At 49.0% G+C, this 23,772-nt stretch overlaps 8 protein-coding genes across 8 annotated transcripts in view; 6 read left to right on the top strand and 2 right to left on the bottom strand.

The window, feature by feature from the left end:
• Positions 1–1,334: 1,334 nt before the first annotated feature.
• On the top strand, positions 1,335–6,284 carry COCSADRAFT_190582 (uncharacterized protein; the record flags this gene model as incomplete). The annotated part of the gene is made up of 6 exons (XM_007702080.1): positions 1,335–1,683; positions 1,836–1,989; positions 2,036–3,667; positions 3,719–4,187; positions 4,236–4,295; positions 4,344–6,284. The coding sequence occupies 6 exons, from the start codon at positions 1,335–1,337 to the stop codon at positions 6,282–6,284; spliced, it is 4,605 nt and encodes a 1,534-aa protein (XP_007700270.1).
• Positions 6,285–7,000: 716 nt separating this feature from the next.
• Positions 7,001–7,856, top strand: COCSADRAFT_37089 (uncharacterized protein). Its single transcript, XM_007701676.1, has 3 exons — positions 7,001–7,087; positions 7,217–7,333; positions 7,494–7,856. Exons 1-3 carry the CDS (start codon positions 7,075–7,077, stop codon positions 7,538–7,540), a joined length of 177 nt encoding a protein of 58 aa, XP_007699866.1. The 5' UTR covers positions 7,001–7,074; the 3' UTR covers positions 7,541–7,856.
• Positions 7,857–8,541: 685 nt separating this feature from the next.
• Positions 8,542–10,407, top strand: COCSADRAFT_117978 (uncharacterized protein). Its single transcript, XM_007702081.1, has 4 exons — positions 8,542–8,977; positions 9,029–9,233; positions 9,283–9,565; positions 9,620–10,407. Exons 1-4 carry the CDS (start codon positions 8,572–8,574, stop codon positions 10,325–10,327), a joined length of 1,602 nt encoding a protein of 533 aa, XP_007700271.1. The 5' UTR covers positions 8,542–8,571; the 3' UTR covers positions 10,328–10,407.
• Positions 10,408–11,341: 934 nt separating this feature from the next.
• On the top strand, positions 11,342–13,390 carry COCSADRAFT_37091 (uncharacterized protein). The gene is made up of 3 exons (XM_007701677.1): positions 11,342–11,668; positions 11,728–12,071; positions 12,123–13,390. Exons 1-3 carry the CDS (start codon positions 11,384–11,386, stop codon positions 13,120–13,122), a joined length of 1,629 nt encoding a protein of 542 aa, XP_007699867.1. The 5' UTR covers positions 11,342–11,383; the 3' UTR covers positions 13,123–13,390.
• A 1,279-nt stretch (positions 13,391–14,669) lies between these two features.
• On the top strand, positions 14,670–16,326 carry COCSADRAFT_357538 (uncharacterized protein; the record flags this gene model as incomplete). Its single annotated transcript, XM_007702082.1, has 6 exons — positions 14,670–14,783; positions 14,868–15,186; positions 15,248–15,362; positions 15,413–15,419; positions 15,535–15,828; positions 15,973–16,326. The coding sequence occupies 6 exons, from the start codon at positions 14,670–14,672 to the stop codon at positions 16,324–16,326; spliced, it is 1,203 nt and encodes a 400-aa protein (XP_007700272.1).
• Positions 16,327–17,615: 1,289 nt separating this feature from the next.
• COCSADRAFT_90265 (uncharacterized protein) lies at positions 17,616–19,494 on the top strand (the record flags this gene model as incomplete). Its single annotated transcript, XM_007702083.1, has 3 exons — positions 17,616–18,177; positions 18,240–18,678; positions 18,735–19,494. 3 exons carry the CDS (start codon positions 17,616–17,618, stop codon positions 19,492–19,494), a joined length of 1,761 nt encoding a protein of 586 aa, XP_007700273.1.
• Positions 19,495–20,539: 1,045 nt separating this feature from the next.
• COCSADRAFT_37092 (uncharacterized protein) lies at positions 20,540–22,269 on the bottom strand. The gene has a single exon (XM_007701678.1). It carries the CDS (start codon positions 22,037–22,039, stop codon positions 20,792–20,794), a length of 1,248 nt encoding a protein of 415 aa, XP_007699868.1. The 5' UTR covers positions 22,040–22,269; the 3' UTR covers positions 20,540–20,791.
• An 822-nt stretch (positions 22,270–23,091) lies between these two features.
• The window catches only part of COCSADRAFT_143120 (uncharacterized protein), a gene marked incomplete at its 3' end in the record, with an annotated part of 4,652 nt that continues 3,971 nt past the window's right edge, over positions 23,092–23,772 (bottom strand). Inside the window, exon 3 of the mRNA XM_007702084.1 lies at positions 23,092–23,764. Within this exon, the coding sequence (XP_007700274.1) occupies positions 23,092–23,764 (673 nt within the window). The remainder of the gene's footprint in view (positions 23,765–23,772) is intronic.

Below are 23,772 nucleotides of genomic sequence, written 5' to 3' on the forward strand. Positions count from 1 at the left end.
CCAGTCTCAGGCTTTGTCGGCGGTTAGCATCGTGCGCTTGGACGGCAGACCAGGTTGGCTGTCGGGAGGGCCCATCAGGCCATCTTCTTAATATAGCGGCATTGGCGTCGAGTTTTGTCGGCTTGGGAGCGTAAGCTGCGCGGATTGGCAGGGCGTAATGGGTCGTGGGCGCGTAATGTGGTGGATGGACGTGACGGTGCAGCGAGGCTAACGAGATGGCGCTGCTGATTGGCCCGACCCTGGCCTCAACCGCCCTGCTAGCAATGTCGCCGCCTCTTATGTTTCAGGGATGCCAGCCAGCGACGACTCTTGATCCTCTATGGCCACCGGGCTCCAGTGTGATAGCGGCCCCATACTGCAGTCGGTGAAGCCGTAGTATGTAGGTATTTTTGCCTTGTGTCTTGACTTTGAGTCGTATCCAGCTTCTTGCTATAGCAGAACGTGCCACTGTTCGGACAATGCTGTGGAGACGATTCATGCAAATATCCGAAAGTCTTCTGGTTCGTCGTGAACAACGTTACTAGCTGTCGTGATAAGGACCACTCATCGGTAGCGCCCACTCTTGGTTGCGCAGAGCATAGGAAATGAGGCCATGTTGTGTGCAGGTATTTCCGTCCCTTCATTTGTAGCACAGGGCGGCCTGAGCCATTGATGGCCTGTCGAGATGATCTTTGCAGGTGCAGGAATAGTAAGAAAAACATACTGCAAGGGCTGAACAAGAGTTACTATGGAGTGGGGACTTGATTTTTGGCATGCTGATCAGTAGTACCCTGATCTTCAGCTGTCGGCTACAGTCACGTGTCTACTACCCAATACGTTGTAGCACACCAACTCAAGTTCCAACAAGCATTACATCTCAAGGTTGTCTGAACCCAAACAAACAGCCACAGAAAAGAAGAACAGCAGTAGAAGCCACGTAAGCCTAGCAGGACACATGCAGCAGTGGTTTTGGATGAGGATGCATCACAGGTAAAGGTAGGCTATCGCCTCTGTGTAGACCTTAGACATGAGGCTTCATAAGTGAGTATTGTCGGGTAAAATCAACCCTCTGAATACGCCAATATAACTCTTCATTCTCGCCCGTTGATTATCCTCAACTTGTGTGTACCGCATCTACCACTAAAAGAGGTGCGTTACCAAAGGCAAGCGCCATTTCCTCATCACGACCAGGGAAGGCGTGGAGAGAATGGCAACCCTTCAAGCTTTGCTACCCCTCACATCTGCCACATAACCTCTCCTTCCACCAGAAACGTTCCCAAGCACTGCCCTTCAGAATTCTCGTTGCCTATTGCCTCTCACTGTTCATTGCATCACGCCTGCTGTTCACAAACCCCATGGCCGACCAGACTGCTCGAAGTCGCATGCCTCTAAAGGGACAGAAGCCCTCTCGCCTTCGTCATGAAATCCGAACAGACTCAGCCGACGACAGGGGAGAAAGCCATAACCCTGCTGTTCAAGAGCCGCACAGCGACGTGGTCATCCCCGATACCCAATTCGACTCCAGCAGATATGCCAAGGAATCTTTGGCAAGCCATGACCCCACATCCGATTTGCCCGATATCCCCTTGAGTCCGAATTCGCTAGCCACCCTTAATCGCTTCGGAGCGTCGAAAAAGACAAGCGTTTTGGACTCCGATCTAGTTATTTTCAAGACTTTCACAAAGAACCCTCTTGAAATTGAGAGTGTATCAGCCTTTACACCCCATGTATTCTCTCACAGACGGCCCGTTGTGCATAAAAGCTAGGTACAGTCAGCGAACCAAGAGAGCGGCAAACAGGAATTGCATGGTAGAGCAGATACCATCTTCCTATGCATCAGACTCACGTGTGAATAGACAACCCTCCACTCGCCGGTGCGGCAGCTGTCCCTTTACAAGGAGGCACAGCCCTAGCAAAAGGTGTGCAGGATAACGCACGAGCCCAAGCACTGGAATTGCATAGTTCATTGCCTAAACTTCTAACGACCTGCTCCCTTGATAACGAACCCGAGTAAGACATCACGCTATTTGGCAAATGGCTTCGCTGACAATTTTAGAACCACACAGAGGAGAATAACACTTCCCTTTTCACCTCTGTCACCTACAGATATCAAAACAAGGGGCCCACCAAAGAGCAATGCCGGTCTCAAGAAATACAAGGAGCACTCGAAGAAATCGCCAACCCAACAAGTATGTGGATCATGGCCTCTTCTACAAAACCAATCTTCTGGCCATATCCAGAAATTCAGCAACACCGGTGGAGCTGTACCTAATAGATTTACCCAGCTACCCGACCTTTCTTCGGTCCAGACACACAATAGCCAGCCCCAAGTTCTTTGCGAAGTTAATGCGGAGTTTCCACTTGTCACTAGTTATCACAAGAAACTTGCGCCCGGCTGTCAAACTTATGAAGCATATGCCCAGAAAGAAACTCATACTGAGCTTGGTACAGTAGCATACGATGAAAAGACAGGTGTGCCTCGAAGCATGCCTCTGGGTCTCTCGGATACATCGGCGCAACCCGCCCTTCCAACTTCTGCTTTGCAGCCCTCGTCTCTTGTCAGTAGACAGCTCCTTGTCACCGAAGCAGGCGAGCAATCCCTACCAGCAAGCCATGATGAGGCCAAAGGGTCTCAGTGCAATATGGGCAGTGCTAACCACCAAGATCCTATTTCATCTGAAAAGGCCCATGATGATACTGTACCAAATTCCAGTGAACGCAGAAGCGATCACCACGAGTGTCAGTCTCAAATGTATCCAAGTCACAACACTAAACCACCTATTGCACGAACTGTGACATCTAAGGATGTATCGCATGGGACTTCGAGCCGAGGAAGATCAGATCACGTAACCAAGCCACGAGGCAATCTACGTGGAGACAGCAAATCTACATCCAAATTCTTCAGAGCATCCACGTCACCTGCTATCGAACGCTCGGTTGAGGACTTGAGACTGGCGCTCTTGGCAGAAAGCTTCCGAAAGCATCATGAGTACACCACACAACTGGAAAATAGCCAAGAGCAGATCACCACACTTCTCCAACAAGTTAATCGCCAGAAAGAGATAATTGCAGATTACATGAATCAGCAAGATAAGCAGAAGAAGACATTGAGTAGTTTGACTAGCAAAGCGAAAACTAACCAAAAGTTCTTGGAAGGCCTCCGGAATGACTACGAAAAGCTAAAAAAACTGGCCACAATGACTGAGGAACACAACAAGAAGATCTTGCAGGCAAAGATTACCGAAATCGAAGAGGAGAGACAGGATATTGTGAAAGAGTTTGAAACGACCACTTACAAACTCTCAAACAGTCAGAGGAAAATGAGGGCGGTGGCTAATGAGCTCCATATACAACTTGCTGTGGCCAATTCGGTGAACAAAACCTTGACCGAAAGATTGAACAAACTGGAAGTAGAGTATACAAGCGAAAGGGACAAGCGAGAAAAGATCGAGAACGAAGTCTTCCATCGAGTTCAAAGCCTGCAACGCCAGTTCAACAGCGGCTCGAATCTCGTAGCGAAGAAACTAGAGCTGTTCCAAAATTCGATCGAGAAGGCTGCCGAGCACAATCCCCAAAACCTCAAAATTGAAGAATGCCTCAAGATACTAAACAACCTACAAAAGGAGTCTATCTTGACGTTGGAAGACACCCATAAAGCAGAGGGAATGTTGCGCTTCGTCCAAGAACTGTACGTGGCACCCCGACTTAAAAGGAACCGCTGTTCTGACACGTGAAACAGCATCGAGTCTGGTCTTGAAGACTTTTCACAAGCGTTTGTTCGCAGTGCCCCATCCAATACAAATTTTCACGCATCGATAAAAGAACAGCTAGATGATTTGCGAACAAACATGATGAGATATGAAGAGATCGCTGCCGAGAATCGTAAGATCAATGACTCAAATACGGCAATCACGAAGCAGTTGATAGCCCAGCAGCATGAATGCTCTCGCCTCAGCAAACGAGTTGAACATCTACAGCAGGTTGAGATAGATCTGAAGCAACATTCTCGCGAACTGGAGTGTGACCTAAATGATTTGAAGATGGCAACTGACTCATCTCGCTTGGAGTTGTCAGCATCTGAAAAGCTCAACCATGACTTGCGCCAACGGCTCAAAGAAGTTGAAAATGAACTAAGGTCAGCCAGCAAAAAGATTGATAACGGAGAACAATTGCGACAGGATCTTCAGAAGGAAGCAACTGAGTACAAGGTAATACCTGTGATTCTCAAATAGAAGCATGAACTTGACATATCACAGAAACGTTTCGAGGCTGCGCAAAAAGAGAGAACAAAAGCGGTTCAGGAGCATGTGGACGAGGTAAGAAAGGCAAACTCATGAGAACATCATCATTAATTTACTTTGTAGAAGCAGAATGCTGCAATAATCCGTGACTCAATCTTGAAGGAATACGAACTCAAGCTGGTTGAAAAAGAACACGAATATATATGTGAAATCAACCGACTCCAGCTCAACGTTAGCGAGAAAGAGATGTTTCACCGCAACCTGAATGAAAGGCTTAGCACTGCAAACGAGCAGCTTGTGGAGCTTAAGAAGGAGCTTAAGGGTCAGCATTATGAAAAGACTGAATTGCAAGTTCAATTATCGCAACAGCAGTCTGACATGAAGGTCCTGCGTCAAGAGACAGATGATCGAATCTCTCAAAGTGGACGAGACGCTCAGAATGAACTGCAATCGAGCCAGGACAAGATCAAGGCACTAGAGGGAGAAAACCAAACCCTCCTTTCCAGGCTAGAGAAAGCTCGCGTAGGTGAGGAGAGAGCGAAGGAAGTCGAAACGTCTTTGCACGCTGAGAAGACTTGTATACAAGAAGAATTGTGCAACCTACACTCTGTGCTCGAAGACAAGAACAAGGAGATGACACAGATACGAAAAGAAGCTGCAGATGAAAACCGAAAGCTTATTGAAGCACATAGCAATGATGTTCAAGATTATAGGCGCCGCTTGGCTGAAACGAACGCTATTTTGAAAGAAGTTGAGGCGAAGTGTATGTTATTGGAAGCCCAATATCAGAATCAGATTGCGGAGGAACGAAAGACAGCTGAGTCCAAGTTGCTCGCACTAGAAAAGGAATGCAGCAATGCGCTCCAAGAAGCCAAAGATCAGAGTACGCCGAGCCAATCGCATAGCATTTATGACACGACTCCAAGCCTGTTCAACGCCCAATCTGACCAGAATATACCTATCACCAAACCTCGAAAGAAGGTGAATCGGGATAATCGGTCGGTAATAGAGTCTACCCAGGAGCGGACTGGTGGCCTCCAGTTTCCGTCACCTGTCCGTGCCGAGGTTTCACAAGCCCAATTTATTGACCCAGATCTATTTTCGGCTCTTCTTGATGAATTTGACGGTGTCCAGTCAGACGCAATCAATGGCAGTTCAATCTTCAATCATGGCTCCAATGTAGTCTCAGGAACCCAGGATCTAGGAGATTCGACACTTTCACAAATGCTTTTCTCAGAAAGCGCTGTTCAAGCTACACCACAAGATAACTCGCATCGTTCTTTAAGCTCAACCGAGCTAACCAACATAGCATCAGACGAGCTGACACAAATGCAGAGAGAAGTGGAGTCTCTCTCAAGACCCAAAGTCCACAGGCAGGGTTCCAACTCAAATAAGCCTGGGAAGTCTCTGGATACCCGAAAAGTGAACTCAATCCATATGGACAGAGCCCCCACGAAGAGCTCTCATTCATCCTCATCGCAAGAACGACCCAGGTCACGAGCCAATACATCATCTCGGATGATGCCTCGGGGCAGTTCCTCTCAACAAATCCAAACCCCACCTAGGTCTCGAATTATTCGAATCAAGCTACCTAATCATTACAAAAGGTTCGACGACAACCTCGAAAATCTCAGCGGCAGCGGTCCTCCTGATACGCGCAAACGTGATAGAAGCCAGACTGAAAGGGATTTGACCTCGAAGAGGCAACGTGGATTACCCGCAGCTAGATCCGGAGCCTCTTCTTCTGACTCCCGGGAACACTCTCCGCGTTCTTTTAGTCAGTATGTTGCGGACTTGGGTTCATTCGAGAGAGATGTGCCATATACAAACTGCACTCCCTCAAAATCGTCCCGTCCAAGGTCCCAGGAATATTCTTTTGAGACTCAAAGTCGTACTCGCAGCAAGGTTTCTCCAGATAAGGCTCATACATCCCGTAGACAAGCATCTTCCAAGCCATATACTGCTCTACCCACGCGTCACTTTTGTCGAGTCACACGTAGTAAGAGTGAGCACAGCGTATTCGGAGACCTTCAGTGTTTCATGGATACTAATTTGAAGGTGTAGGCAGAAACGGTACAGCATTCGGAGATGATTTTAGTGACAGATTCAACGAAGAGCTACAAGGATAGCATTGATCATTCGACACGTCTTCTATTGGCGCCTGGGTGTGACGTGCGGATTATTGCGCTTTTCGCTCGACCACTGGGGTAACTCAACAGAGACATGCTAAGCCAGTGTACAAACCACTTAATTGAAACGAAAACATGAGGAATAAGTCAGGGAACTGAGGGTGGTGACTTCAAGTCTTAACAATCTTTTGCGACATCAATAGGAGACGAATCGCTCATCCAATACCGCATACATACCTATTTCGGGTTTCATAGCAGGTTTGTTGATATTATTGAAATTTGTGGCGAGAATCTCAATATGCGGTATGGAAATAGGAAAACACGAGAGAAAAGAGAAGTTCAAAGGAGATTTTCGTACGAGGAGATAACAGCTAGCAGAGATACTGGGAGGTATATATCAACTACGCATGACTCGCAAACGCACGAGACGAAGATATCTATAGCAAAAGCAATCAAAAGCAATCAAAAGCAATCCTCTCGTAGACCTGTAGTATGAGAGCCTCGAAGCCTATTGAAAAGTGAAAAGTTCTTACAATCTGGTCGCATATTGCAACTGATTGCCGAGTGCGAAGCGAGGCGGAGGCGAATGGCGGCGATGGAGACCTCAATCAACGCTCATTGGCTGACGAGGGCAACGCCGCAGAACTTCGGCTTCACAACACCAAACTATCCACCTTGGACACGACCACCATTGACGCCGACACGATATATACTCGCGCGTCGCTATGGCGAAGAAAGGTATGCAAAATCCCTGCAACTTTAGGACGTGCCCATTGTCGCCGTCCTACACTCCCGATAGCTGGTCAACGTTCCCCCGCGACTGTCGCAAGTTTGCACCGTATATGCGCTGACAGCAGCGCTCTACAGCAAAGTCCCGTACCATCATGGTGCGCCTCATATCAATGGCAATGACGGGATACTACCGAACCATGCAAAGACCGCGCGCCCACCAGCCACTGAGCATGCTTAAATACGATCCCATCGGTATGAGACCCTCTCTACTATCAATTCTGACGACAAAATTGAAGCTTCGGCTCCTTGCAAAATGTTCCCTCTATGATTTCCGGTATATGCGACAGGACGAAAACGTGGAGGCTACTTTGAGGGCAATGCGATGGCCGAATGATGGCTGATAAGTTGGCAGTTCGGAAACAAGTCCTTTTCCTCGAAGCTAAACGCGGCAAGAAATAATATCACACACCATACACGATACCACCGCACGCGATAAGACTACAAACAATTTGGGGGTGAAAACATTGACTGAATTCTCGCATAGAGTTGCGGGAGGCGAACGCCGTGGATTGCCGCCTACACGAGGCACAGAACCCGGCAACCGTGATACTCATCGGGCTGTCCGAAGCGTCATACGAGGCGGGACAAAGCCTTGTACACTTATGTACCGAATATTCGCGTGGGCTGGCATTAGATACAGCACATGCATACATCAGAAAAACATGTCTGGAATAAGACGCACTTCATTTCCCGTTTATATCTATGCCTTCACCTGCTCATCTACCTCCACGTGCTCAAATTCGCGTCCCGTAATTATACTCATGCTATCCCGAGCCTCTGTACCGACTCACTTTCGTGAAACACCGAGACGAGGTTATCCGCCAAGATAAGAGCTCCGCCCTGCTGCTTTCATCGTCTCTTGGCTGGAGCTAATCCGGTCGACAAGTCTCCATCGTGATGCCGGCTTACCCGACTAGGCCGTGCCGGCTTCCTGAAGACTTGGACTACGTAACTAGAAGTCTTTTCCTGTACCCAAATCCCCAATCTATGTGGGAGCCAAGGCTGGGGTTGATCGTGCTGGGGAAAGGCGGAGCATGTTCAACCTTGGCTTTGTCGTGCACCTGGCAAAAGTGTCAAACTAGCAGAGGCACATCGTCGTATAAAATGACATCCACTAGCCTTTCTCTCATTCCCTGTTCGACTGTGTTTTGGCCTCTCTTCAAATTTTCAAGATGGATCCTGAAAAGTCGACTGAGAAGCGTTCCGAGCACTCTCCTGACAGTCGCATCGATGACATAGACTTTCACCAGTCCCAAACCATACCCCAACATTTCAACGAGCAACAAGAAGCAGCGAAGAAGCCAGGCTCAGCCTTAGGTTTGTTCTCTAAACTCGGTAACTTACCAGAATGGGACGTTCCTGGACACGGCCGCCTCCAAGGCAAGGCACTCAACAACGCCATCGCTTGGTGCTCGTGTCTCGCCTTCCTCATGTTCGGATATGACCAAGGTGTTTTATCCGGTGTCTTAACTCTCGATGACTTCCAGCGCCACTTCCCTCTCATGACATCCCGTGAGCGCCAGAACAACTTGTGCTGGCTTGATGCACCAACCAACACCATACCCAGCCCGGATATGTGTACGGGAAGCCCGAGTATCCTCTCAGCTGCCGTTGCAGTTTATCAGATTGGATGCTTTTTGGGCGCAGTTCTCATTCTGTTCTACGGCGAGGTCTGGGGCAGGAAGAGTAGTAGCTTTTGGGGAAGTCTCATTATGATCATCGGAACTATACTCCAAGTTGCCCCTGGAGGGGCCAATGGTGGGAATTCTGGAGCCTATGCTTTACTCTGCATTGGACGTGTTGTAGGAGGAATCGGTAATGGCATGGTCACGGCGAGTACGTATTGAGGTTATGATATGTCTTTGTACGAGACTGACATTCATACAGCGATACCCACCTGGCAATCCGAATGCGCGAAACCCGAAAAGCGAGGACGCTTGATCATCACATCTGGAGCGGTTATTGTGGCTGGTGTTATGATCTCATATTGGGTCACCTATGGCTTCTACTTTGTCCCATCAGGCGAGAGCTACAGTTCTGTCCGTTGGAGATTTCCAATCATGTTTCAATCGTTATTCACCATTCTCGTCATGTATGTGCATCTTTCGGCGTCAAATTAAACCATGCTAATGCTCTACCAGGATTGCCCTTCTCTACTTGCCAGACTCGCCACGGTGGCTCGTCATGCGCGGCCGCTACACTGAAGCTCGCGAACTCCTTGCTCGTCTTGCTGACGCACCTGTTGATTCTGAAGAAGTAGAAACGGAGCTTACTAACATCATCGATGCGCTCGAAGCACAGAGCAAGGATGGTCCGTTCAAGATGAGGGAACTCTTACATAACGGTCCGAGTCAGAACCTTAGACGCACTACACTCGGCGTCGTGTCGCAATTCTTCCAGCAAATCAGTGGTATCAATCTCATTGTAAGTACCTATAGGACTTCTATTTTGATTTTTACACTGATTACACCTTTTTAGACATACTATGCCACCTACGTCTTCGAGAACTCCCTGGGCTTTGGCCCAGACATGTCTCGCCTTCTCTCCGCCTGCAACGGAACCGAATACTTTCTCGCCGGTCTAATCGCCATTCCCCTAATTGAACGTGTGGGCCGACGCAAACTCATGCTCTTCGGTGCCCTCGGTCAAATGGCCAGCATGGCCATCATGAGCGGCATGACCTCGACTGCCACACCCGACGAATTCGGCGCCCCAATCTTGGAGCCACGATACGGCATTACAGCCGTCATCTTCATGTTCGGCTTCAACACTTTCTTCGCCATCGGCTGGCTCGGCATGTCGTGGTTGTACCCAGCCGAAATCACCAATCTGCGCACTCGCATCCAGGCAAATGCGTTGTCCACTTGCTCGAATTGGCTCTCTAATTTTCTCATTGTTATGATCACGCCTCCGGCTTTTGCCAACCTGTCGTATAACACGTATACCATGTTTGCTGTGTTCAATGCGGCGATCGTGCCTAGTGTTTACTTCTTTTTTCCTGAGCCAAAGGGACGTAGTTTGGAGGAGCTGGATGTCATTTTTGCGAGTGCGAATCAGATGGGGGTTAGTCCTGTGAAGAGGGCTAGGGAAATGGAGAAGCTGGTGGGGAGGGAGTTGGATGAAGAGATTGCGAGGTTTTTTGGGGGTGATGTGGAGGAGATTAGGCGGAGAAGGAGCAGAGCCTGAGTGATGTGATGGATTGGGATTTTCGATGTTGAGGAAGGCGTGTTGGTAGACTATCATGATTTTAACGTGTTCTTGGGTGGTACTTCTTTTCTCATGCACTTTGCCGGTGTAGTACCTAGCCACCTCGACACGAGTTTCCGGTCAACAGCCAGATTGTACCGAGACGGCTTAAGTTGAGAACATCAGACCCATGCAGTACGAGCTGTACTGCAAATCCAATAACGCCCTGTTGCGATAATCGATAGACGGTGACCTGCCGACTGCAGCTAGCGTTACACCAGCAATATCGATGTCGCGTGGGGCTGGCGGCCTCTTCTCCGCTTTTGCAACGGTCCAACACGCCACAACACTCTCAACTGTGCCCCAACCTCCAGGATGAGGCTACAACTATGACGTTGATAAGCTTTCCCCGGCTCACCGAACGACTTGGCAAGAGGCCTTGTTCCGCCACTGCGCATAGCGAGCTTCTTGTTTGGGTAAGGTGCGTGATTTGATGTGCGTAGACTACCCTGACCTCGTTGGACAATGTTGGAGAAAAACACACGAATCGTCACTCTCTTTCATCGATGGAAAACACGCCTTAGACAGTAGTTTCGATGGTTGAAAAATTGCGGCACAGTTTGCATCTTCGGCTCTGTTCTGTTTGTCCTGAGCTATAGTTAGTGACCGGGGGCACAAAATCCAAACGCGGCAACTGAGTAGTCAGTATTTCCGAAAGCTCCTAGTATTGTTGCCTTAACGCATAACTCGCAGGATCTTCATACTCGTGTTATCCGGCCAATCGCAATGACCAGTCTTACTTTGCAGTTGCCTGATTCGGATTAATCTACTGTACGGCTACCCACAGATCGCATTTGACTCCCATGGAGTTTGCCTGCGATGCAGTGCTCAACAACGGCAGGCGGAAAGAAATGTACATAGCAAGATCATTCAATGTCATTAAACGGCTTAGCCCCGTACGGATTCAGCGTATTTAAGAAGGCCGAGAGAAGCGGCCTTCTCGGCAAGCCCACTGCTCAAGCCTTGGTCATTCTTCTTCACGACAAGCTTTTCACCATGGCGCGCTTCACCCATATCGCTGCCGTCTTGGCAGCAGCGACGCTCAGTCATGCTCGCAAGCCATTCATCACTGAGCGTCAGGTCCCTGCTGACCCCACTGGCGTCACAACCATCAAGTCTGCCCAGGGTGCCGAGATTCGCTACAAGCAGCCCGGAAAGGCGGGAGTTTGTGAGACTACTGAAGGTGTCGACGATTATGCCGGCTACATCAGTCTCAATCCTACTACTAACATGTTCTTCTGGTTCTTCGAGGCGCGTGAAAACCCTTCCGAAAAGCCGTTGGTAAGTAAAGCCCATATTTCAACTCAAAATTCGGTGGCAGACTTTGACTTTGTCTCCAGACACTTTGGTTGAACGGTGGACCAGGAAGTGACTCGCTCATCGGTCTCTTTCAAGAACATGGCCCTTGCAATGTTACTGAGGATTTGAAGACACAATTGAATCCTTATTCATGGAATGAGCACAGCAACATGCTCTACCTCTCGCAGCCCGTTGGTGTAGGGTTTTCCTACGAGACCACAGAAACCGATGCCGACGGTCGATACTCGCTTGTTGATCCTGATACCACAAACACTACCGATGCTGCAGCCATTGGAGCGTGGCACATTCTCCAGGCTTTCTTGGACCTAAGCCCCCAGCTCGACCCAGATATTACTAACTTTACATTCAATCTGTGGACTGAGAGGTTAGTAAATCAGCGACAAGACTAGATAACGTATTACTAATTAGTTTCTAGCTACGGAGGTCACTATGGACCTGGTTTCTACAACTACTTCTACCAGCAAAATGAGAAGATCAAGAACGGTTCTTCCCCTGGTGTTGAGATTCGCATGGACACTCTCGGTATAATCAACGGAATTGTCGATGAGCAGATCCAGGCCCCTTACTACCCCGAGTTCGCTGTCAACAACACTTATGGTATCAAATCAGTCAATGACACGGTTTACACCTTCATGAAGAACGCCTACTACATGCCAGAAGGCTGCCACGACCAAATCGAATACTGCAAGCAATCCGACCGCACCACCCCAGACGGCTATCTGACATGTTCATCCGCAACCAACCTCTGCCGATCGCTCGTCGAAGAGCCATATTACGCATTTGGCGGCCGAGGTGTCTACGACATCCGACACCCCTACGACGACCCCACGCCCCCCGACTACTTCCAATCCTTCCTGAACCTCGCTTCAACCCAAGAGGCCATCGGCGTAAACATCAACTACACCAGCACCAACGCCCGCAACGTATCCCGCGGCTTCAGCCGCACCGGTGACTTCGTCTTCCCCAACTTCCTCGAGGACCTCGAAGAAATCCTCGCCTACGGCGTCCGCGTCGCCCTCCTCTACGGTGACGCAGACTACATCTGCAACTGGTTCGGCGGCGAAGCCGTATCCCTCGCCGTCAACTTCACTCATGCCGAGGACTTCCGCGCCGCTGGCTACACACCCTTTCTCGTCGACGGCGTCGAGTACGGCGAGGTGCGCGAGTTTGGCAATTTTAGTTTCACGAGGATCTATGAGGCTGGGCATGAGGTCCCGTATTATCAGCCTGAAGCTAGCTTAGAGCATTTTAGGCGGGTATTGGATCATGTGGTTATTGCAGATGGGACGCAGGTGGTTACGAGCGATTATAAGACGAATGGGACGGCGAAGGCGACGCATACGGAGGAGTTCGTCCCGTTGCCGCCTACGAGTACGCCGAGTGCTATTAGGAGAATGAGGAGGGGGTCGGTGTAGGTTTTGGTCGTGAGGGGTGAGAGAGGTGACAGAGGTTAAGAGTGTTGGACGGAGAATTGGTATACCGCGTTAATGACACAATGAAATAAGCGAATTATTGTCTTGGAAGAAACATCATTTAGATGCTGTTGTGAGGCATCTGAATGAGTGAGCCTGACCCTTTACTATTTAAACGGTTTTCCCCTTTAGTGTATATCTTCTTTTTTGTAAACGTCTTTGGGCTTTCTTTTCTACCAAAGGCCGTGCATTATCTGCTGTTATAGCGACATTAGTTGCATCAAATCTACATTTGAAACGCAGGTTCTTTGGTACTGTGTCTGTTCTACAATGTTGTTAGCCCAGTTCTAGAGGTGCTGAAATAAAATCTGGCTTTTTTTGTCAAGTTAAGCAGGCGGAGAACAAAAATGGTGGAAGTGAGATCAGCACCCCTAGAATCTTCTCTTCCCCTTCTCACTGCACTGCTGACGAAATCATCTGGGGATCGTTATTTCCCAGGGCCCTAGTTCCGGTTATAAGTAAGCGATGCGCCTTTGCGATATCCTAGGCACTAATTCTTTACAGAAACGAAACTAAACCGCGCTTCTAAAGATTGTTTAAAGAAACCTTGTCACGTTGTTACATCAAGTTCGTCTGCTCTCCCTTCCTAAGATTATCTGTTGCTAACATACATATTACATGTACTTTTTATTATTACAATGCGTCCAATTGTTTCCCTTCTGATGCCAGATATCACAGCCCTATATCGAGTACATCTACATGGGTAACCTTCCTTCGGAAATGCGGGGTACGTAGAATAACTTTCGCTGTCTGACCTTATGTAACAACTGCGAACAATAAGCAGCAGATCGATACGACAATCACCCGATGCTTTAGTACTAGCGTTTACACGTAATGACATGTACACTTAGGACCCCTTTTCCAATGCAAGCAGGCTCTTTGGAAAACCGAAACAGCCGGATACAAACTTCGTTCAACATCAGCCCAAATCACAGCAAGAGTCACTCCAAACAGCGTTACAAAATCTACAAAAGCTCCACAAGTATTACTAACTATATTGAATACTCTTCATTTGTTTACATTCTATAGCTAAGCAGTGCGTGGTATTGGCTTTGTTAAGTAGTTACACTCTGGTGTCATCCAGCTATTCCAGTTCCCCAAGAGTAGGCCTGCCTTAACAATGTCAGCCTGCTTAGTGAGTGCTGCGGCAAATGGTCTCCTCAACCCTAGAGTTTCAAGGCCTGAGAACATGTATATACAACGGTACACGCTGTATCAGCACTATATCTAAAAGAGATCACTTTGGCAGGGCAAAAATTCGTATTGCTGAGTATCTACAATTCTCCAACTTATTTCCGTGAAGGGCCGTTCAACATAAGCTGCTAGAGCTTACAAAAGGGCCATATCTGATTGAATACAAATTTCTCCAGTTGCCTTTATTGTACAGCCCACATAGTTTTGAACTATTGACGCTCTTTACCCTGCACTCGTTTTGTGTGCTTTCGCTTTTTCTTACTTAGTCTCTTACTTTTTTTCCACTACTGATCATCATGGGTTGGAAATCATACCTTTTACCACTGTTGCTGGAAGCTGTAGCTGGATCAAAACAGCAGCAGGTTGTCCCAGGCGCTTTCATTGTTGAATTCCAAGAGACCGGTCTCGAGGTAACGGCTTACCAAAAATAAATGAATTGTGCTAAATATTCGAAGTTACTTTGATCGGCCATCGAGATTCTTGACGTCGTCAAGATACAGGACTTGGACTACGATCTGTTCAAGGGCGCTGCTGTTCTGTTCAAGAACGAGAAATCCCCCGATGAACACATGTCTTTATTGCTTTTGAATCCAGCCATCAAAAACGTCTGGCCAAAGACTCTTTTGTCTACACCTAACCTACAGGTTGGAGGGGTTGGATCGCCTGGGTCAACAGGCTCATCCCATCTGGTGGCTAGAGATTTCCAAGGCAATCAAACATACTCGCCCCACGTTATGACCAAAGTCGACAAGTTACACGCAAAGGGCATCACTGGCAATGGAGTTAAGATCGCAATTGTTGATTCTGATGTAGGTATCATACTCGGTCAATATATAACTGCTAACCTTAACCAAAATTGATCACACCCACCCAGCACTCGATGGATGCCTTGGACCCGATTGCTTGATTGTTAGCGGTCATGATTTCGTTGGTGACGCGTATAATGGATCCACTACCCTATTCCTGATGATGATCCAATGGATTGCATGGTATATGCCCTTTCCTATAGCGCTGCATACATAAGCTGAACATAAATCAGGGACATGGTACGCACGTGGCTGGTATCATTGCTGCCTAACAAAATGAATACGGCTTTATAGGGGCTGTACCTGTAAGAGCTTCTGAAAGAGCTGTAAACTAGCTCTAATGTATCTTTCTTAGGACGGTAAAATAGCAGCCTACAAGGTAGCAGGTTGCATTGGTCTAATTGATAATTCCGTCATTGCAGCTGGGCTCCTGCGCGCACAGCAAGAGGGGGCTCATATCATTACTCTCTTTCTTATTTTCTCTGACGGATGGAACGAAAGTTTTCTTGACGTTATTGCTGCCCGGATTGTTGCCAAGGGAGTTATTGTTACCGTTGCTGCCAGGAACTCTGGTGATCAAGGATTGTTTTACATCAGTGGCCCAGATGGAGGAAATGGTGTCGCTGCTATTGCTTCTTATGAAAACACTGTAGCACCTTTGCTATTAACGCAGTCCTCTTACTAGGTTTCAAACAACATGAAACATAGCTTCAAATGGGCCAGAGGCAACCCAGGCAATTGGATAAACGCCGGTGTACTGCCACTCTGGACTCCATCATTCAACACCAATTAGACTGCGGATGATTGCGGACCTATTTCCGGTAACACGGCGGACCTTTCTGGCAAAGTTGTTCTTATCTCTTTGGGATACATTGAGGAGCATCTGCAAAGCGCGTTGGACCTCGGGGCCCATTACATCATGATTTCGACCAAGTCTAATGCTAATGAAAGGAACTTCAACCTTGAGCTATCTCCAGGCTTCCTAGGTGTTGGTGTGATCTCTCACACGCTAGGCACCAAGTGGCTCGCAGCTCTGGCTACCGGAAAGGTTGTCACGTTGGATTTCACCGGTATTGCCACCAGCCTAGTCACGCGTGAACAGTCACCTAACAACAGTACTGGCGGACTTCTTTTGAGGGCAATCTAGAGCCTTCATTTAGTGCCCCGGGTGGGAGGATCCTGTCAACGTTCCCTATTGCTTTAGGTTCTTACGCTATACTCTCTGGTACTTCCATGTCCTGCCCGCTTAGGGCATGTTCAGATGGAATGCTGGGAGTGGCTGAGATCTATGGCTTGGTGTTCTATATGAGGTTTATCAATTCAATCAAGTGAGAACTTCAGGATGATCGGATACGATGTTGAGGGTGGTTGAGATATGTGCCCTATCCTTGTTGCAGGCTTCGCTGGTGGACGCCTTCTGACACTGCCAATGATGACTTTACCCGATCGGCTACCGAGGTGCTTGGCAGCGGCCTTCTACCTAGGCAAGGCGCACTCACCCCTCCATATTTGATATCCTCGCATACGACGGGTTGTGCAATTTCGAAGCATGGCGCAGATCATGCTGGGCATCGGCCCCCACTGGCGGCCTGATTTACATATAGCGGAAGTTGACTCGAATAACTTTCGCCTTAGTATTCACCTACCCCAGACATCCCGACCGTAGTCAGACGTCCATAATGAAATTGGTCTTACTCTGCGTCACAAAGTGGTAATGTACGAATCGCTACATCACGCGACTGATGGCGGTAGAATTTCTAACGACATGGAGCTACTCCAGCTTCATGGGCATCGGTAAGGCTTTGAATGCTGCCTCAGTCCCAGCGCTCTCTAAACATCAGTTCAGACAAGGGGCTTCAAGTATCCGAACCAGCGATGACTATACTATTGAAAGTCAACGCAGCCCGTCTTTCGTAAAGCTACTCCGTTCTGCGAAGACCACCAAACAACTATCAGACGTCAGCGGCCATCTCCTTCCTCAAGGACACAGCAGTCGTCATGAAAAGCTACCCAAAAAGAGATTTCTCCCCTCTGGATGGCGAACTGGCGCACTCGTCTCATTGATCGGAGCCGTCGTCGTCTTCGTCTTCAACCTCGGCATCACCATCTGGGTTTGGGCAAATCCTAGCTTTCAGGCTAATGGTGCTGTCGGCACAATGTATCGCGGAAACTGTGCGGTTGTCAGAAACATGAATGTCAAAATACACCTGCTTGTCAATGTAAGCTATCTGTTCGCATCTGAGACTATCTTGCTTACGACGCAGCAAGGTTCTCAGTACCATGCTGCTGTGCGGTAGCAACTACGTTATGCAAGTACTCGCAGCCCCGAACAGAGAAGAGGTCGATCGCGCCCACGCTCAGCGCCGTTGGCTGCATATTGGTGTCCCGAATTTACGCAATTTGCGGTATACCCGGCGAGAACGCGTCATCATCTATATGTTTCTGTTTCTATCATCAGTACCATTACACCTCTTATTCAACTCGGTCGTTTTTACACAGCTCCAGGCAAATGAATATTTTGTTTTACCTACCATGGTGGATTGGATTCAAGGGAGAGAATATAATTTTGACAATTTCGACAACTTCACGGACATCGAAAGTTTGCGGAACAAAACTTGGATAAGAGATTTCGAGCCGTATCGCATCGAGATTGACGACACCGTAAAATTGAGCAATGGGACTACTGTACCCATGTATCAGAACATGACTGCAGCGGAGTGTTTCAGCAAGTACGGTAGTCACTACGTTTCAGACGTTGGTAATATCTACCTGATCCAAGCGCAACCAACAGTATGGAGAAACCCCGAGAAATGGGAACTCCGCCGATTAGAACTGGGAGGTTTTGAATGGGCGCAGATCACAAATGATTCAACGCTCATGGACAACGAGAATGACAGTTACCAACGAGTGGATTTTAACGCTACCCTCCCCTTTCCAAGCTCACCGCGCAGATACCCATCTAATGTATGGCGATGTCAGTCACACTCATCAACAGGATGTAAGCAATGCCAGATGTACATATGAAGCTAGTACTGATGCTAACCAAACTGCAATAATCAGGCGATCCGGGTGACGAAAGCGAGATCCCACGGGATAGATCGCAATGGAAGCCGTACGGAAGCGATCTATCATACTGTCTAGTTGAACAGGTCGAAGAGTTCTGCGAGTTACAATTCAGCTTTGTGATTGCGATTCTGGTTATCATAGCCAACTTGGTCAAAGCCACTTGTATAGCTATTACCCTCTGGAAATGCGGAGGTCATGCCGCATTCGTAACCATTGGGGATGCCATTGCCAGTTTTCTTGACAACCCGGACCCCTCGACGAGCGGACGCTGTCTGCAAACCCGGCGCCATGTGGAGTTGTGGTGGAATTGGAACCAATGGGCCATGGACAACCATAATATTGCAATGAATAGAGATCGCAGAAGGTTCAGGCCAAGAAGACGTACATGGGCAATGGCGCCTAGTGAAAGGAGATGGGTTGCTACGTACTGGTCGTAAGTCAACTCTTCGCCCTCTTGAAACAAACAAACTCATCGTATTCCCGCTACAGTTACAGCGCCTTGTTCGTAGCTGGCATTCCCCTAGCAGTTCTAGCATTGAGAAACATGCCACGGGACCCTAAAAGATTGTGGGAAACTGGGTTTGGCACCATCCAGGGCAACAACCTACTCAACTTTGACACATCGCTCATGGGCGGCGTACTCCTAGCCAATACGCCCCAAGCGCTCCTTTCCTACATGTATCTCGCTTTCAACGCGCTCTACACAACCATGTTCATCTCGTCGGAATGGGCGAGTTACAGCGTTGAGCGTAAGCCTTTGCGCGTCACATCGCCTGTAGGCCAGCAGCGCCATACGTACTGGCTCGGTGTGCCGTACCGCTACGCAATACCAGTGACACTGTTGTCTGGCCTCTTCCACTGGCTCGCCTCGCAAAGTCTGTTCAAGGTACAGATCTCCGTTACCGAAATGTACACACGGCGAGTCAAAGACCAGATCTCGACATGTGGTTACTCGCCCGTTCCTATCATACTGACAATGGTTGTTGCGACTGTTATTGCAGCAACTGGCATTGCTATTAGTAGGATACGTTTCCCGTCAGGTATTCCCCTGGCAGCTAGCAACTCAGCGGCTATCAGTGCTGCGTGTCATCCGCCAAAGGAAGATGGCGACGCCAGTGTCCTGCCAGTACAATGGGGTGCGGTTAGTCATGGAAATGATGGGGAATTTAATAGAGATGAGCATATCGGGCATTGTTGTTTCACCAGTTTTCCGGTTGAGTCTCCGATTGAGGGGCATTTGTACCAATAGTGGATCACTTCCACCTTCATCCAGAACCGACATTAATATAATGTCCCTCCCTGCGTCACGCAGATCCCTACGTGCCGCAAGAAAAGAGGGGTACTTTATCCTCGGGACACGACATCTCTATTCACGCGTTGTTTTTATACTCTCGTGATAGATTGGTCACGTTTTTTACCTTCTTCTGTAGGTGTAGACACCTCTCCTTACGGAAATTACGCTATTGTTGTTAAATCCACGCTGATACGCAAAAGACACCTTTTCTAGAGCAAAATAGTGACACCGCTGCAGATAGCCTCCATCTCGCTCTATTGCACCCCCCATACTAAGGAATGAAGTTGTATGCATTGAGGAAACCTTCAGCCATGCTGTAGAGCCAATCCTAACCCTCGGTGCGGCGTGGCGCTCATATTTATGCATGATCGCCACCCCTGTCGGTACTTCTCTAGCGAGCAGCTTCCGCATATGGCTAGTATGGAACTGTTTACGGCGTAATTTTCACCGCGCCAAGCCTGTGGCTCCAAAGTCCTGTGGCTGCATAAGCTCTGTAACCCTGTCAGCAAGTTGAAGATCACGTAGTAACTAATCAGCTTTGGCTTTATAATCACAATCTCTCTTGTAAGGTGCGTCCCTAGATAGCGAGACGCCTGTGTAACGAGACGCTTGTTCTTCCGGAGCTTTAGTGTCAGAATAACGCAAGTAGATAGAGTTGAGCTTAATGCACATCAATTCTGTAGCTGCTGCTATCCTAGCACGTTGGCCTCCGACACTGAAAAGCGCGTTGTTAACCGTGTTGTCACTCGTTCTATCAAGGCTGCCTCCTAGCTCTCCTCTGACCCCCCCTGTTTTTTTCGCGGTAGTATAGATCTGAGAAAAGCTCGGTAGGCTAGAAAGGAAGCAAAGACAGCAAAGATTGAGATCGCAGCCTTAAAAAGTCGATTTAGGGCAATACGTATATATCCTGGTAGTTTCTCCGCGTAGACGGCGAGGTCGTCGGAACGCATCCTACTGACGTGCGCTGCTCGTAGCGTTGAGCATACAGTAGCTCAGTAGTGTGCTGAGATATCTACGCTAGAGAGCTAGTTACTGAAATCATATCATTCCACTCGTACATATCAAAATTTCTGTTTCCAGCAGCTCTTAACTTGCTACGATAGCTTTTGTGTGTGACTCTACTTATAGCCTCATATCTCAACAGGCTTTTGTCCTAGTGGGCTGTGCATTGCATGCACGGACATGGTACTAGTATGACCCATAGGACGCTTTATTGCCGGCTATAGATCGCATCATCCTAGAGCAGTCAACATTAGCGCCATTGACCGTCACTCTCACTCCCTGGATCATTTTGTTCACTATCTTCTGAACTCCCACTCTCGTCATATTCCGAGCTCACTTCCTCACTGTCATCTGGGCTTGTTCTGTTGTCCTCGTCATATTCCGAGCTCACTCCCTCACTGTCATCTGGGCTCGTTCTGTTGTCCTCGTTATCGTCCGACTCATCGAGTTCACCTGTGCTGTGTAACAGCCTTGCCCGCTTATTACTTCTGTAAGTACTGTCATCTTCGAGATGACGCTTGATTGCTGCCTGTGTAATGGCCTTGTCTACCGTGAGCGCCTTCTCTACCTGGGCTGGCGGTATTGCTGACAGCACCTCCTTCGCCCACGCCGCCGCCGTGCCCGCCGCATACGCCTGCCACAGTTTGTTCTTGTGAGAGTCGGCGTAGTCGCAGATGCCACGCACCACGAGGCATGGGAAGCTGTTCATCAGGCCTGCGGCCTCCATCTCGAAGCAGAGCACGCCTTTGAGGTCGGCGCTGACTCTATCGCGTTGGGCGGCGTTTCGCATCACCTGGTTTCCTGATGCGATCGTTCCGTAGTGAGTTACTACTAGTTCTCCATCATCCCGCGGTTCTCGGTCTTTTTGCCTATTGGTGTTACACTTGCTGCACGTCTCTTCGCCCTCGTGGTCGTATGCGGCTTCGAAGAGGATGTCGGGTCCTGTCTTACAGCGCTGGAACTTGGAGATGCGCTCGAGCTTAGACACGTGCTCAGCTAGCTTACTCTGACCTCGAAGCTCCTTAGCTTGCACTTGCCTCACCGCGGAAAGCAGCATCAGCGGCGGCGAGTTGAGCGACCCTGTCCGCTCGAACCCGCTCGGCTTTGCCTTCCCTATATCGTACTGCACCACCCCGCCGAAGGTCTTGTCGGGCTGACTGACCACCACGTCTCCTAGCCGGATGTCTACCCCTTTGCTAGGTACTCCCCCACCGATACCCACCATCAGCCCGAACCGGATGCGCTTAAAGGTTGCCCGCATCTGCGCCGCCACGGCTGCCGCCGGGTTGTTGCCGATGCAGCCGGCGGGTAGGCACACGATGGCTACGTTGTGCCCGCCTATCGACCCTAGGGCGTACAAGTTCTCATCGTTATCAATAGGGTCGCGCTCGAGATTTTCGTGTTCCTCGTCGAGCATCTCCTGGGCGGCAACCAACTCGATGGGCAGCGCGCACACCCATCCCACTGTGTAGTCTTCGCGGCGCAGCTGGCGCGCCATGGGCGGTCGTGAGAGAGAGGAAGAAGTAGTAGAAAAAGAAGACGGGTTATGAATGAGCGATATGACGCGAGATATAGAGAGGTGAAGAACTGAAGGAATGAGATGGTGTTGGGCAGCCTGAAAGTTATGTTGGTTGCCGCTCAGCCTGCTTCCACTCAGCCTTGTTATTTACCCTACAGCCACCCGCCAGCTGCCACGGCCTACGAGGTGTGGATGCTGCAGCCCGTCGCACAGTCGCAAGCGCCAGCGCCAGCCGCAGCCATAGCTACCGGCCTGGCAGTAGATCTTGCTAGGAGCTGGTTTTATACAAACGGACGCCAGCGGGGCGTTAATTGATTGCGCGCCTGTAGATCTGGAATAGGAACTGGCGAAATGCTCGAAGCCAAGGTTTCTAGCCAGTGTGTAGTGCGGCATGCAAACATCTGAGCACGCTACTGCGACCTGTTACATACTAGGAGTCACTATTAAACGCGCCCCCATTTAGACACGATTTAACCATAGTTACTGCTCTCTACGCGAAGGAAATACTAAGTTGCACGCTCCTTACTTAAATGTAACACTTCAACGTTATGTATGATTATAGCCTCTGCTAGTTATCTTATCTCTCTTTAAATTCTATTAAGTTCTTCATAGATAACTATGTATTGTTGCAAACGAGCAAGGGGATGTTAGAGGAGAGTCATTAGACAGAAGTAACGGAATGAACATCAGCATAGTTGATAGCACATTCATAGCGCCGGAGGCCGATATACTAGGAGAACAGCAGCTAAAAAATTCGCGCGCGTTGAGCTCAACCCTACATAGTAATGCTGGCGTGATACCGACGGTCCAGTAGGAAAAGTGTCTCGCGATACGGGGTGTCTCATCACCTAGGGACGCACCTTACTTATTACAATAAAACCTCATCAGCCTAATATCATAGCCCTGACTTCGTAACTACTAATGTATTAATACATTTTTGCAACAGGTAACTACATGACCACTATTTATATCACGTTAGGCAGCCTACACTATAACTATTTATATTAAAGCGAATCTGTAAAACTATGGTACTAGAGAATCCTAAGCAAAACTACACGGCCAGATATAAGCCCCAGACAAGCTACTTCCTCGTGTACTGTGGTTGAGTTTGATCGATACTCTGGTGGAAGCCAGAGGAAGCGCTGCTGATTGTGCAATATCCACTGGTTCTGTACCAGAACGTACGAGGACTGCGGCCTCTGCCTCAAGAGCGATGTGCCAACTTGGGCTTGAGGCAAAGCAATATCACCTCGGCTCGTGTGAAGTACCTGGCTATCTAGCGAGAAACCGATATACGAAATGTACTCGGAAGGGCTATCTAGCGTGCTAAGACACGTCCCTGTCGCCGCCTCCCACAGCCGTACTGTCTTGTCCCAAGATGCCGATGCGACTAGCTGCCCGTCTGGCGAAAAGGCTATCGCGCTGACATAGTCGGAATGGCCCTCGAGCGTGCCGCGACACGTCCCTGTCGCCGCCTCCCACAGCCGTACTGTCTTATCCCCAGATGCCGACGCGACTAGCTGCCCGTCTGGCGAGAAGGCCACCGCGGTGACCTCCCTGGAATGGCCCTCGAGCGTGCTGCGACACTTCCCTGTCGCCGCCTCCCACAGCCGTACTGTCTTATCCCCAGATGCCGACGCGACCAGCTGCCTATCTGGCGAGAAGGCTATCGCGCTGACATAGTCGGAATGGCCCTCGAGCGTGCTGCGACA

This window comes from Bipolaris sorokiniana (assembly GCF_000338995.1).
Source record: "Bipolaris sorokiniana ND90Pr unplaced genomic scaffold COCSAscaffold_7, whole genome shotgun sequence".
In the NCBI taxonomy this organism is placed as follows: Eukaryota; Fungi; Ascomycota; class Dothideomycetes; order Pleosporales; family Pleosporaceae; genus Bipolaris; species Bipolaris sorokiniana.